The following is a 14,398-nucleotide window of genomic DNA, read 5'->3' as shown; positions in this document are numbered from 1 at the left end:
CCACCAAGCAAGCGGCACCATGAAGACCAAGGAGCTCTCCAAACAGATCAGGGACAAAGTTGTGGAGAAGTACAGATCAGGGTTGGGTTATAAAAAAATATCCAAAACTTTGAACATCCCACGGAGAACCATTAAACCCATTATTAAAAAATGGAAAGAATAGGGCACCACAACAAACCTGCCAAGAGAGGGCCACCCACCAAAACTCACAGACCAGGCAAGGAGGGCATTAATCAGAGAGGTAACAAAGAGACCAAAGATAACCCTGAAAGAGCTTCAAAGCTCCACAGTGTAGATCGGAGTATCTGCCCATAGGACCACTTTAAGCCGTACACTCCACAGAGCTGGGCTTCACGGAAGAGTGGCCAGAAAAAAGCCATTGCTTAAAGAAAAAAATAAGCAAACACGTTTTGTGTTAGCCAAACGGTTAGTGGGAGACTCCCCTGTCACTCCCTGACCTTAGTTATCTTTGTTTTCTTTATTAGTTTGGTTAGGTCAGGGTGTGACAAGGGGTGGTTTGTTGTGTTTGCCCCTGTCTAGGGTTTTTGTATGTTTATGGGGTTGTTTACTAGTCTAGGTGTTTTGTATGTCTATGGTTGCCTAGATTGGTTCTCAATTAGAGGCAGCTGTTTATCGTTGTCTCATATTTAGGCAGCCATATTCCTTGGGTAATTCGTGGGTGATTGTCTATGTATTAGTTGCCTGTGTCTGCACTTATTCTATATAGATTCACGTTCGTTTTTGTAAATTTGTGTAAGTGTTCTTCGTTTCATTAAAATAGAAGATGTATTCACATCACGCTGCGCCTTGGTCTCATCTCTACGATGAACTTGACATCCCCAAACATATGGAAGAAGGTACTCTGGTCAGATGAGACTAAAATTGAAAGTATTGACTTTGGGGGAGGAGGTGAATAGTTACGCACGCTCAAGTTTTCCGTTAAAATATTTTCCATCTTCAAAGTGGTAGGCATGTTGTGGAAATAAAATGAGACATATCCCCCCAAAATAGATTTTAATTCTAGGTTGTAAGGCAATAAAATAGGAAAAATACCAATGGGGGTAAATACTTTCGCAAGCCACATTATGTTCTTCACGTTTTTGTTTTGTATCTATCTTGTTTTATTCTTATTTATTGTTGTTTATACACCTTGTGGGTTGGGCCAATGGTTTGAAAAATGGGAGAAGACTAGTATTTTGGAGTTGAATTCCTCAGCCGTGTCTTGGTTAGGGATTATATAGACTGGGTATAGAGCAGTATCTGGGTTAGGGATTATATAGACTGGGTATAGAGCAGTATCTGGGTTAGGGATTATATAGACTGGGTATAGAGCAGTATCTGGGTTAGGGATTATATAGACTGGGTATAGAGCAGTATCTGGGTTAGGGATTATATAGACTGGGTATAGAGCAGTATCTGGGTTAGGGATTATATAGACAGGGTATGGAGCCGTATCTGGGTTAGGGATTATATAGATGGGGTATGGATTATATAGATGGGGTATGGAGCCGTATCTGGGTTAGGGATTATATAGATGGGGTATGGATTATATAGACGGGGTATGGAGCAGTATCTGGGTTAGGGATTATATAGACGGGGTATGGATTATATAGACTGGGTATGGAGCAGTATCTGGGTTAGGGATTATATAGACTGGGTATGGAGCCGTATCTGGGTTAGGGATTATATAGATGGGGTATGGATTATATAGATGGGGTATGGAGCCGTATCTGGGTTAGGGATTATATAGATGGGGTATGGATTATATAGACGGGGTATGGAGCAGTATCTGGGTTAGGGATTATATAGACGGGGTATGGATTATATAGACTGGGTATGGAGCAGTATCTGGGTTAGGGATTATATAGACCGGGTATGGAGCCATATCTGGGTTAGGGATTATATAGATGGGGTATGGAGCCGTAACTGGGTTAGGGATTATATAGACAGGGTATGGAGCAGTATCTGGGTTAGGGATTATATAGACGGGGTATGGAGCAGTATCTGGGTTAGGGATTATATAGACTGGGTATGGAGCAGTATCTGGGTTAGGGATTATATTGACGGGGTATGGAGCCGTATCTGGGTGTTCATCGTCATCATCATTATATCCAGAAACCTTGTTCCAGCAGCTCATGTTCCTCTGGGGGAACCAGCTGCCCCCCATCAGACCACCTGTCTGAACTTCCTCTCTGATGAGTCTGATGCTGAGGACGAAGAGGCTGCCGCTGGGACTTGAGATGAGACGGGTCCGAGTGATGAAGAGGAGGAGGAGGAGGAAGAGGCTGCCGCTGCGACTTGAGATGAGACGGGTTCGAGTGATGAAGAGGAGGAGGAAGAGGCTGCCGCTGCGACTTGAGATGAGACGGGTCCGAGTGATGAAGAGGAGGAGGAGGACGAAGAGGCTGCCGCTGGGACTTGAGATGAGACGGGTCCGAGTGATGAAGAGGAGGAGGAGGAGGAAGAGGCTGCCGCTGCGACTTGAGATGGGACGGGTCCGAGTGATGAAGAGGAGGAGGAGGAGGAGGAGGAGGAGGAAGAGGCCGCCGCTGGGACTTGAGATGAGGCAGGTCCGACTGAAGAAGGTGTAGATGAAGGGAATGACCGGGTACTGAGCTAGTGAGAGAGGGCGGCTCTGCGGGTGCTACTGTATTTATCTGAAACACACAAAAACACGCAGATAGTTTAAAACACAAAGCACCCAACACTGGGTGGGATGCTGAAATAAATACATGTAGAGATTTTTTTATGTGCGATTTGAGCAGTAATTTGTGTTTTGGGGCACAGTTCAGAAGGAGCCAGTACGGTGTCTGAGAAGTGCCAAACCTCACCGTTCTACCGTGGTCCCTGAGCCTGATCTTGTGAGGGAAGCAGGGTAGACCCAGGAAAGAAACACACACAGAGAAGCACCGCACTGACAAAACCAGCTGGACAATACAGATCACGATCAGAGGAACCCACAGGATCAGTGTCATGCTCTGCAAAGAGGAGAGAGACAGGTCAGTTTATCTCTCTCTCTCTGTGTATCTGTCTCTCTCTCTCTCTGTCTCTCTCTCTCTCTTCTCTCTCTGTGTACATCTCTCTCTCTCTCTCTCTCTCTCTCTCTCTCTGTGTGTGTGTGTGTGTGTGTGTGCATCTGTCTCTCTCTCTTTCTCTCTGTGTGTGTGTGTGTGTGTGCATCTGTCATCTGTCTCTCTCTCTCTCTCTCTCTCTGTGTGTGTGTGTGTGTGTGTGTGTGCATCTGTCTCTCTCTCTCTCTCTGAGTGCATCTGTCTCTCTCTCTCTGTCTCTCTCTCTGTGTGTCTCTCTCTCTCTCTCTGTGTGTGTGTGTGTCTCTGTGTGTGTGTGTGTGTGTGTGTGTGTGTGTGTGTGCCTCTGTGTGTGTGTGTGTGTGTGTGTGTGTGTGTGTGTGTGTGTGTGTGTGTGTGTGTGTGTGTGTGTGTGTGTCCGCCCCATGGTGTTAAGGAAAAAGTTTATAACTGTACACATTCCTACAATTGTGCCCACTTTCCTACAATTTCTCTGTCTCTCTCCAGATTACTATTTTTTTTACTTGTGTACATTACTTTTAAAGTCCATCTGGTGTTTGCTGTATACACACACACACACACACACACACACACACACACACACACACAGATTAAACTGAGCGAATCGTCATCTACACTCTTTATACTCCAGGACGGGGATCTGTGTCCAGGTTTCAAACCGTCCCATGATGTCATTGGCTGGATTAGCTAAATAGACAGTTACCCAGCAGGTTTAAAACAGTCTATTTAAACACCAAGAACGATAACCGTTACATATCGCATCGCTCAAGGACTATAAGGTCTAAAGGTCCCATTATATAGCAAACTAGCACAGTCCTGCTAGTCTAAAGGTCCCATTATATAGCAAACTAGCACAGTCCTGCTAGTCTAAAGGTCCCATTATATAGCAAACTAGCACAGTCCTGCTAGTCTAAAGGTCCCATTATATAGCAAACTAGCACAGTCCTGCTAGTCTAAAGGTCCCATTATATAGCAAACTAGCACAGTCCTGCTAGTCTAAAGGTCCCATTATATAGCAAACTAGCACAGTCCTGCTAGTCTAAAGATCCCATTATATAGCAAACTAGCACAGTCCTACTAGTTTAAAGGTCCCATTATATAGCAAACTAGCACAGTCCTGCTCGTCTAAAGGTCCCATTATATAGCAAACTAGCACAGTCCTGCTAGTCTAAAGGAAATTCGAAGGCTAAAGAAATTCGTCTTGTCACCAAAAACACTCACAAACCTTTACAGATGCACAATCGAGAGCATCCTGTTGGGCTGTATCACCGCCTGGTATGGCGGTGACCTCTTGACCACCCCTCCCCATGACCTAGTAACCAGACCACATGACCCAGTGACCAGACCACATGACCCACTGACCAGACCACCCCTCCACATGACCCACTGACCAGACCACCCCTCCACATGACCCAGTGACCAGACCACATGACCCACTGACCAGACCACTCCTCCACATGTACCAGTGACCAGACCACATGACCCAGTGACCAGACCACATGACCCACTGACCAGACCACCCCTCCACATGACCCAGTGACCAGACCACATGACCCAGTGACCAGACCACATGACCCACTGACCAGACCACCCCTCCACATGACCCACTGACCAGACAACATGACACAATGACTCCATATGTGACTTACATAAATGCGTGTGTGGTCGAAAGGGCACACGTTAGTGATGCTGGCGTAGCCAATAGCTTTGGGGAACCGGCATTGAGTCAGGAGGGTCCGCCCACCATTAACTGTGACCCTCACCACAGAAACGGTGAGGCAAATCGCAGACGCTGTGGCCAGGAGACTACCAAACAGGCTGACCACGAACAACGACCATGTCTGAGAGAGAGAGAGAGAGAGAGAGAGAGAGAGGGAGAGAGGGAGAGAGAGAGAGAGAGGGAGAGAGAGAGAGAGAGAGAGAGAGAGAGAGAGAGACAGACAGAGAGAGACAGGGAGACAGAGTGTGTGAGAGAGAGAGAGAGAGAGAGAGAGAGAGAGAGAGAGAGAGCAGAGAGACAGAGACAGAGTGTGTGTGTGTGTGAGAGAGAGAGAGAGAGAGAGAGAGAGAGAGAGAGAGAGAGAGAGAGAGAGAGAGAGACAGACAGAGAGAGACAGGGAGACAGAGTGTGTGTGAGAGAGAGAGAGAGAGAGAGAGAGAGACAGAGAGAGAGAGCGAGAGAGACAGAGACAGAGTGTGTGTGTGAGAGAGAGAGAGAGAGAGAGAGAGAGGGAGAGAGAGAGAGAGAGAGACAGAGTGTGTGAGAGAGAGAGAGAGAGAGAGAGAGACAGAGACAGAGAGAGAGAGCGAGAGAGACAGAGACAGAGTGTGTGTGTGTGTGTGAGAGAGAGAGAGAGAGAGAGAGAGACAGAGTGTGTGTGAGAGAGAGAGAGAGAGAGAGAGAGAGAGAGAGAGCAAGAGAGACAGAGTGTGTGTGTGTGTGTGAGAGAGAGAGAGAGAGAGACAGACAGAGAGAGACAGGGAGACAGAGTGTGTGTGAGAGAGAGAGAGAGAGAGAGAGACAGAGAGAGAGAGCGAGAGAGAGCGAGAGAGACAGAGACAGAGTGTGTGTGTGTGTGTGAGAGAGAGAGTGAGAGAGAGAGAGAGAGAGAGAGAGACAGAGTGTGTGTGAGAGAGAGAGAGAGACAGAGTGTGTGTGAGAGACAGTGTGTGTGTGAGAGAGAGAGACAGAGAGAGAGAGAATTGAGCTCCAGTGGCACAAAAACAGTCAGTACTCTTTCATCTGCACAGAGAGGAAACGGATTCTAGCAGAGGGAGAAAAATAAATGAATAATCTACCAATACAGAACACTTCAGAGACACTACTGGATCAATACACTACTGGGAAACTAATATCATATCATGCTATTTTCACCTGGTGAATCACATAGGGAACCTTCAGTGTCACTACAGTCACCTACATTTGAAGTTGGAAGTTTACATACACTTAGGTTGGAGTCATTAAAACTAGTTTAAACGCCTGAAGGTTCCAGGTTCATCTGTACAAACAATAGTACACAAGTATAAACACCATGGGACCACGCAGCCGTCATACCGCTCAGGAAGGAGATGCGTTCTGTCTCCTAGAGATGAACGTACTTTGGTGCGAAAAGTGCAAATCAATCCCAGAACAACAGTAAAGGACCTTGTGAAGATGCTGGAGGAAACAGGTACAAAAGTATCTATATCCACAGTGAAACGAGTCCTATATTGACATAACCTGAAAGGCCGCTCAGCAAGGAAGAAGCCACTGCTCCAAAACCACCATAAAAAAGCCAGACTTGTTTGCAACTGCACATGGAGACAAAGATTGCACTTTTTGGAGAAATGTCCTCTGGTCTGATTAAAACAAAAAAATAACTGTTTGGCCATAATGACCATCATTATGTTTGGAGGGAAAAGGGGGATGCTTGCAAACCGAAGAACACCATCCCAACCGTGAAAACTGGGGATGGCAGCATCATGTTGTGGGGGCGCTTTGCTGCAGGAGGGACTGGTGCACTTCACAAAATAGATGGCATCATGAGGAAGGAAAATTACATGGATATATTGAAAAAACATCTCGAAACATCAGTCAGGAAGTTAAAGCTTGGTCACAAATGGATCTTCCAAATGGACAATGACCCCAAGCATACTTCCAAAGTTGTTGCAAAATGGCTTAAGGACAACAAAGTCAAGGTATTGGAGTGGCCATCAGAAATCCCTGACCTCAATCATATAGAAATTTTGTGGGTAGAACTGAAAACGTGTGTGCGAGCAAGGAGGCCTACAAACCTGACTCAGTTACACCAGCTCTGTCAGGAGAAATGGGCCAAAAATCACCCAACTTATCGTGGGAAGCTTGTGGAAGGCTACCCAAAACAGTTTGACCCAAGTTAAACAATTTAAAGGCAATGCTACCAAATACTAATTGAGTGTATGTAAACTTCTGACCCACTGGGAATGTGATGAAAGAAATAAAAGCTGAAATAAATCATTCTCTCTTCTCTCTACTATTATTCTGACATTTCACATTCTTAAAATAAAGTGGTGATCCTAACTGATCTAAAACAGGGAATTTTAAGATAAGATTATAAATGTCAGGATTTGAGAAAAACTGAGATTAAATGTAGTTGGCTAAAGTGTATGTAAACTTCCGACTTCAACTGTATTATATTGAGTAAACGTCAGTAACATCACCCGACAGTGAGTAGAAGGACACATAAGGAAACATCAGTAACTCACCAGCACTCTGCTCTTCTTGTTTTTAGACAGGAGGATAGTCAGCATTCCTACAACAACACCCTACAGGGATATATTACAGAGATAGTTATTAGACAGGAGGATGGCCAGCATTCCTACAACAACACCCTACAGGGATATATTACAGAGATAGTTATTATACAGGAGGATGGCCAGCATTCCTACAACAACACCCTACAGGGATATATTACAGAGATAGTTATTATACAGGAGGATGGCCAGGATTCCTACAACAACACCCTACAGGGATATATTACAGAGATAGTTATTATACAGGAGGATGGCCAGGATTACTACAACAACACCCTACAGGGATATATTACAGAGATAGTTATTATACAGGAGGATGGCCAGGATTACTACAACAACACCCTACAGGGATATATTACAGAGATAGTTATTATACAGGAGGATGGCCAGCATTCCTACAACAACACCCTACAGGGACATATTACAGAGATAGTTATTAGACAGGGTGATGGCCAGGATTACTACAACAACACCCTACAGGGACATATTTCAGCTGGACAGACAACACCCTGCAGGGACATATTACAGAGATAGTTATTATACAGGAGGATGGCCAGCATTCCTACAACAACACCCTACAGGGATATATTACAGAGATAGTTATTATACAGGAGGATGGCCAGCATTCCTACAACAACACCCTACAGGGATATATTACAGAGATAGTTATTATACAGGAGGATGGCCAGCATTCCTACAACAACACCCTACAGGGATATATTACAGAGATAGTTATTATACAGGAGGATGGCCAGCATTCCTACAACAACACCCTACAGGGATATATTACAGAGATAGTTATTATACAGGAGGATAGTCATCATTCCTACAACAACACCCTACAGGGATATATTACAGAGATAGTTATTATACAGGAGGATGGCCAGCATTCCTACAACAACACCCTACAGGGATATATTACAGAGGATAGTTATTATACAGGAGGATGGCCAGCATTCCTACAACAACACCCTACAGGGATATATTACAGAGATAGTTATTATACAGGAGGATGGCCAGCATTCCTACAACAACACCCTACAGGGATATATTACAGAGATAGTTATTATACAGGAGGATGGCCAGCATTCCTACAACAACACCCTACAGGGATATATTACAGAGATAGTTATTATACAGGAGGATGGCCAGCATTCCTACAACAACACCCTACAGGGATATATTACAGAGATAGTTATTATACAGGAGGATGGCCAGCATTCCTACAACAACACCCTACAGGGATATATTACAGAGATAGTTATTATACAGGAGGATGGCCAGCATTCCTACAACAACACCCTACAGGGATATATTACAGAGATAGTTATTATACAGGAGGATGGCCAGCATTCCTACAACAACACCCTACAGGGATATATTACAGAGATAGTTATTATACAGGAGGATGGCCAGCATTCCTACAACAACACCCTACAGGGATATATTACAGAGATAGTTATTATACAGGAGGATGGCCAGCATTCCTACAACAACACCCTACAGGGATATATTACAGAGATAGTTATTATACAGGAGGATGGCCAGCATTCCTACAACAACACCCTACAGGGATATATTACAGAGATAGTTATTATACAGGAGGATGGCCAGCATTCCTACAACAACACCCTACAGGGATATATTACAGAGATAGTTATTATACAGGAGGATGGCCAGCATTCCTACAACAACACCCTACAGGGATATATTACAGAGATAGTTATTATACAGGAGGATGGCCAGCATTCCTACAACAACACCCTACAGGGATATATTATAGAGATAGTTATTATACAGGAGGATGGCCAGCATTCCTACAACAACACCCTACAGGGATATATTACAGAGATAGTTATTATACAGGAGGATAGTCAGCATTCCTACAACAACACCCTACAGGGATATATTACAGAGATAGTTATTATACAGGAGGATAGTCAGCATTCCTACAACAACACCCTACAGGGATATATTACAGAGATAGTTATTAGACAGGAGGATGGCCAGCATTCCTACAACAACACCCTACAGGGATATATTACAGAGATAGTTATTATACAGGAGGATGGCCAGCATTCCTACAACAACACCCTACAGGGATATATTACAGAGATAGTTATTAGACAGGAGGATGGCCAGCATTCCTACAACAACACCCTACAGGGACATATTACAGAGATAGTTATTATACAGGAGGATGGCCAGCATTCCTACAACAACACCCTACAGGGATATATTACAGAGATAGTTATTATACAGGAGGATGGCCAGCATTCCTACAACAACACCCTACAGGGATATATTACAGAGATAGTTATTATACAGGAGGATGGCCAGCATTCCTACAACAACACCCTACAGGGACATATTACAGAGATAGTTATTATACAGGAGGATGGCCAGCATTCCTACAACAACACCCTACAGGGATATATTACAGAGATAGTTATTATACAGGAGGATGGCCAGCATTCCTACAACAACACCCTACAGGGATATATTATAGAGATAGTTATTATACAGGAGGATGGCCAGCATTCCTACAACAACACCCTACAGGGACATATTACAGAGATAGTTATTAGACAGGAGGATAGTCAGCATTCCTACAACAACACCCTACAGGGATATATTACAGAGATAGTTATTATACAGGAGGATAGTCAGCATTCCTACAACAACACCCTACAGGGATATATTACAGAGATAGTTATTATACAGGAGGATAGTCAGCATTCCTACAACAACACCCTACAGGGATATATTACAGAGATAGTTATTATACAGGAGGATGGCCAGCATTCCTACAACAACACCCTACATGGATATATTACAGAGATAGTTATTATACAGGAGGATGGCCAGCATTCCTACAACAACACCCTACAGGGATATATTACAGAGATAGTTATTATACAGGAGGATGGCCAGCATTCCTACAACAACACCCTACAGGGATATATTACAGAGATAGTTATTATACAGGAGGATGGCCAGCATTCCTACAACAACACCCTACAGGGATATATTACAGAGATAGTTATTATACAGGAGGATGGCCAGCATTCCTACAACAACACCCTACAGGGATATATTACAGAGATAGTTATTATACAGGAGGATGGCCAGCATTCCTACAACAACACCCTACAGGGATATATTACAGAGATAGTTATTAGACAGGGTGATGGCCAGGATTACTACAACAACACCCTACAGGGACATATTTCAGCTGGACGAGACAACACCCTGCAGGGACATATTTCAGCTGGATGAGACAACACACACAGAAAATCACCCCATGTAAGTTTATTGTGATGGAGAGACTGTGATAACTACTCCACTACATTAGATATCAGTATCAGTCTCACCACTAGTCCAGTAGTACCACATTAGATATCAGTCTCACCACTAGTCCAGTAGTACCACATTAGATATCAGTCTCACCACTAGTCCAGTAGTACCACATTAGATATCAGTCTCAGTCTCACCACTAGTCTAGTAGTACCACATTAGATATCAGTCTCAGTCTCACCACTAGTCTAGTAGGACCACATTAGATATCAGTCTCACCACTAGTCCAGTAGTGAGTGCCATTATATTAGATATGGAGTACGCCATGGTGTGGGCTCGTGTGTTCAGGTTGATGTGTCGCAGCACAGCCCCGTGGACTAGCGCCCCCAGTAGGAAGTTGACGTGTCCTACAAGCACCATACTCAGGCCCATCTTCATCAGGGCCTTGGGCTGCTCCAGACTGGCGCAGCACCTACCTATAGAGAGGGAGGGGGGAGGCAGAGGAGAGAGAAAGAAAGAGAAAGAGAGATTTAGAGACAGAGAGAGAGACACACATAGAGACAGAGACAGAGAGAGAAACAGAGAGAGCAAGAGAAAGAGAGAGACAGAGAGAGAGACAGAGAGCGCGAGAGAGAGAGCGAGAGAGAGAGAGAGAGAGAGAGAGAGAGAGAGAGAGCGCAAGAGAGAGAGCGCGAGAGAGAGAGAGAGAGAGAGAGAGAGCGCAAGAGAGAGAGCGAGAGAGAGAGAGAGAGAGATAGATACAGGAGAGAATGTAAACATCATAAGGAGGAAGAGAGAGAAGTGAGGAGACAGTATCATCAAGTCCATGTTCAGGGTCCATTTACTATTGATCTGCTCCACACAGTCCCAAGGTTAAAACCACACTGGAGATGTCACAGGCATTAATGATTACCTGCTGAACACACACACACATCTCTAGGGTCTAGTACTGTCTCTGGTTCAAACAGAGCCTCTCTACAGCACATTAAGGAGCATCAAGGAGCTTCACATGTATGAAAAGCTGACTTGGGTTCAAATGCTATTTAAATCATTTCAAATATTTAAGATGTGCTTGAATGAGCTTGCCATTTGCAATGGACTAATAGAACAGTCCCAAAAGTGCAAACTTATTTCACCTCTTTCTTTAACAGGGTACTTATTGACGTTTAGAGGTGCTTGAATGAGCTTGACACCATCCAGACAGCGTGGAATAACAGACATCTAAAATCAGACAACATCCAGACAGCGTGGAATAACAGACATCTAAAATCACACAACATCCAGACAGTGTGGAATAACAGACATCTAAAATCACACAACATCTAGACAGTGTCGTATAATGATAGGCTCAACACTGATCTCAACACTGTGAAACTGAGGCATCAGAATGTAAGGTTAGTGATCATAATGTAAGCTTAGTGATCATAATGTAAGCTTAGTGATCATAATGTAAGCTTAGTGATCATAATGTAAGCTTAGTGATCATAATGTAAGCTTAGTGATCATAATGTAAGCTTAGTGATCATAATGTAAGCTTGGTGATCATAATGTAAGCTTAGTGATCATAATGTAAGCTTAGTGATCATAATGTAAGCTTAGTGATCATAATGTAAGCTTAGTGATCATAATGTAAGCTTGGTGATCATAATGTAAGCTTGGTGATCATAATGTAAGCTTGGTGATCATAATGTAAGCTTAGTGATCATAATGTAAGCTTAGTGATCATAATGTGATCATAATGCTTAGTGATCATAATGTAAGCTTGGTGTTCATAATGTAAGCTTGGTGATCATAATGTAAGCTTGGTGATCATAATGTCATAATGCTTGGTGTTCATAATGTAAGCTTGGTGATCATAATGTAAGCTTGGTGATCATAATGTAAGCTTGGTGATCATAATGTGATCATAATGTAAGCTTGGTGATCATAATGTTGGTGATCATAATGCTTAGATCATAATGATCATAATGTAAGCATAATGTAAGTTGTTCATAATGTAAGCTCGGTGATCATAATGTAAGCTTGGTGATCATAATGTAAGCTTAGTGATCATAATGTAAGCTTAGTGATCATAATGTAAGCTTGGTGATCATAATGTAAGCTTGGTGTTCATAATGTAAGCTTGGTGATCATAATGTAAGCTTGGTGACAGCTCGATGTTGTATTTAGGATATGTAGTTTGCTTTATTTTATGCATTATTACAGGTACAGTGAGTCTTAGACATTTTCTACTCAGTTTTCACTGTCTATCATTTTTTTAATGAAAATTAATTGAAAATGAACCAACCCATTTCGCCACTTTCTTTAACAGGGTACTTATTGAAGTTTAGATGCTTATACATTTAACCTTAGGCATCTCCATCACCTCTCTATACCATAGGGGTGTCCACCCCCTTCACACAACCACAAAGTTGTTTCACAACATCCACATTCCCCCCATTCCTCCACATATGTTGGTACAGTCCACCGACCAAGGTTCTAATTGTAAAAATCTTGACCTCCAGACCTGTCAGGTGATGGATACATAGTCTAGAACTGATGTACTGGTCTGGTCCTTAAAAAAAGCCCTTCAGTCAGTATGACATATTAGATGTTGGTCATAAAACATGTGTTGACTAAGGGAATTGTAACCACGAAACACTCACAGTGTAATTGTAACGCTCAATGAGTGAATGGGTGTGGAGTCAGGCGCAGAGAGCAAAAGGATTCGGGAAAAACACGCTTTAATGTCCAAAATTACACGGGAACAAAAATAGTATTCCCAACACAGGAGTAACTATAAAACAAAATAGTACCCTGATGTGAAATACTAGGACAGCGAGAAAACCCAACAAAAACCACTAACACCTCCTCTCAGACATACAGGAGAACAAGCCCACACAAACAGAAGCGGGCTGAACGAACTTAAATAACACCACCCTAACAACCAAACAATGAACAGGTGAAACCAATTAGACAAAACCAAACGAACACGGAACAAAGGATTGGTGGCAGCTAGTAGACCGGCGACGACGACGCCCGAGCGCCACCCGAACAGGAAGGGGAGTCACCTTCGGTAATATTCGTGACAGTAATGTCTATTCTCTTTCAGTTTACCACAATGTGTCAGAGGACACGTTTCCAATGCAACCTCTGGGCCACCTCAGATGGGTTTATAAAGATCAATCTAACAGTGACTTTAACCCTACTGCAGCCCATTCCTTCAGTCAAAACAGTTCCAACAGAAACAAGATGGCTCAGTGGGCTGAACTGAAGAACTCACTTTCTGATATATCCTGTCTATCAGAATACTGTAGCACTCATTGTCAATTGTCAAAGGTTAAACAGGATTATGAACTAAAGTCCAATATTCACCTGTATTGGCCATTGTTGGTGATTTGAATCCCCCCCCTGTTTAAGTCATCATCTGTCCAGATGTTGTGTTATTTTGACAATCTAATAGATTTTATCTGATGATTTTATGTGTGTTCTCTTTCCCTCCTCGTGGTGAACGTTCCCCGTCAGTCCGTCCCCGAAGCGACCGCACAAGTACAAATATATATAAAAAATACACCAAAAAATAGGCGGGTCCCCCTGGAATGTAAACACACACACACGTGACTTGTTGTGATTTTCTATTTTATTGTAAAACAACATGAATTCAATCATAATACACACAGAAACAAATAACACAAACTATAGTCAAAATGCAGTCCTGAAATATTTCAAATAAAGTTATTCCCCCCACAAAAAAAAAAAAAAAAAGTTATTTTAAGGAAAAGATATGATGGTACTTTGTC

General features: G+C 43.1%; 1 protein-coding gene across 4 annotated transcripts; it reads right to left on the bottom strand.

Annotated features, from left to right (window-relative positions):
• Positions 1–1,509: 1,509 nt before the first annotated feature.
• On the bottom strand, positions 1,510–14,154 carry LOC112229240 (transmembrane protein 54). Of its 4 annotated transcripts, XM_042310582.1 has the most exons (7): positions 13,974–14,154; positions 10,899–11,095; positions 7,275–7,334; positions 4,700–4,891; positions 2,832–2,978; positions 2,482–2,657; positions 1,510–2,298 (listed from the first exon to the last, which is right to left on the bottom strand). In XM_042310582.1, the coding sequence occupies exons 1-7, from the start codon at positions 13,984–13,986 to the stop codon at positions 2,106–2,108; spliced, it is 978 nt and encodes a 325-aa protein (XP_042166516.1). In that variant the 5' UTR covers positions 13,987–14,154; the 3' UTR covers positions 1,510–2,105. The 4 variants fall into 4 exon arrangements, with proteins under 4 accessions (XP_042166516.1, XP_042166514.1, XP_042166515.1 ...); XM_042310580.1 differs by having other exon boundaries at positions 1,510–2,657; positions 13,974–14,153; XM_042310581.1 differs by lacking the exon at positions 2,832–2,978 and having other exon boundaries at positions 1,510–2,657.
• Between the last annotated feature and the right edge of the window lie 244 nt (positions 14,155–14,398).

This window comes from Oncorhynchus tshawytscha, linkage group LG31 (assembly GCF_018296145.1).
Source record: "Oncorhynchus tshawytscha isolate Ot180627B linkage group LG31, Otsh_v2.0, whole genome shotgun sequence".
NCBI classification, from domain to species: Eukaryota; Metazoa; Chordata; class Actinopteri; order Salmoniformes; family Salmonidae; genus Oncorhynchus; species Oncorhynchus tshawytscha.
The sequence above is the reverse complement of the archived record's forward strand: the minus strand, read 5'-3'. Positions and strand labels throughout refer to the sequence as shown.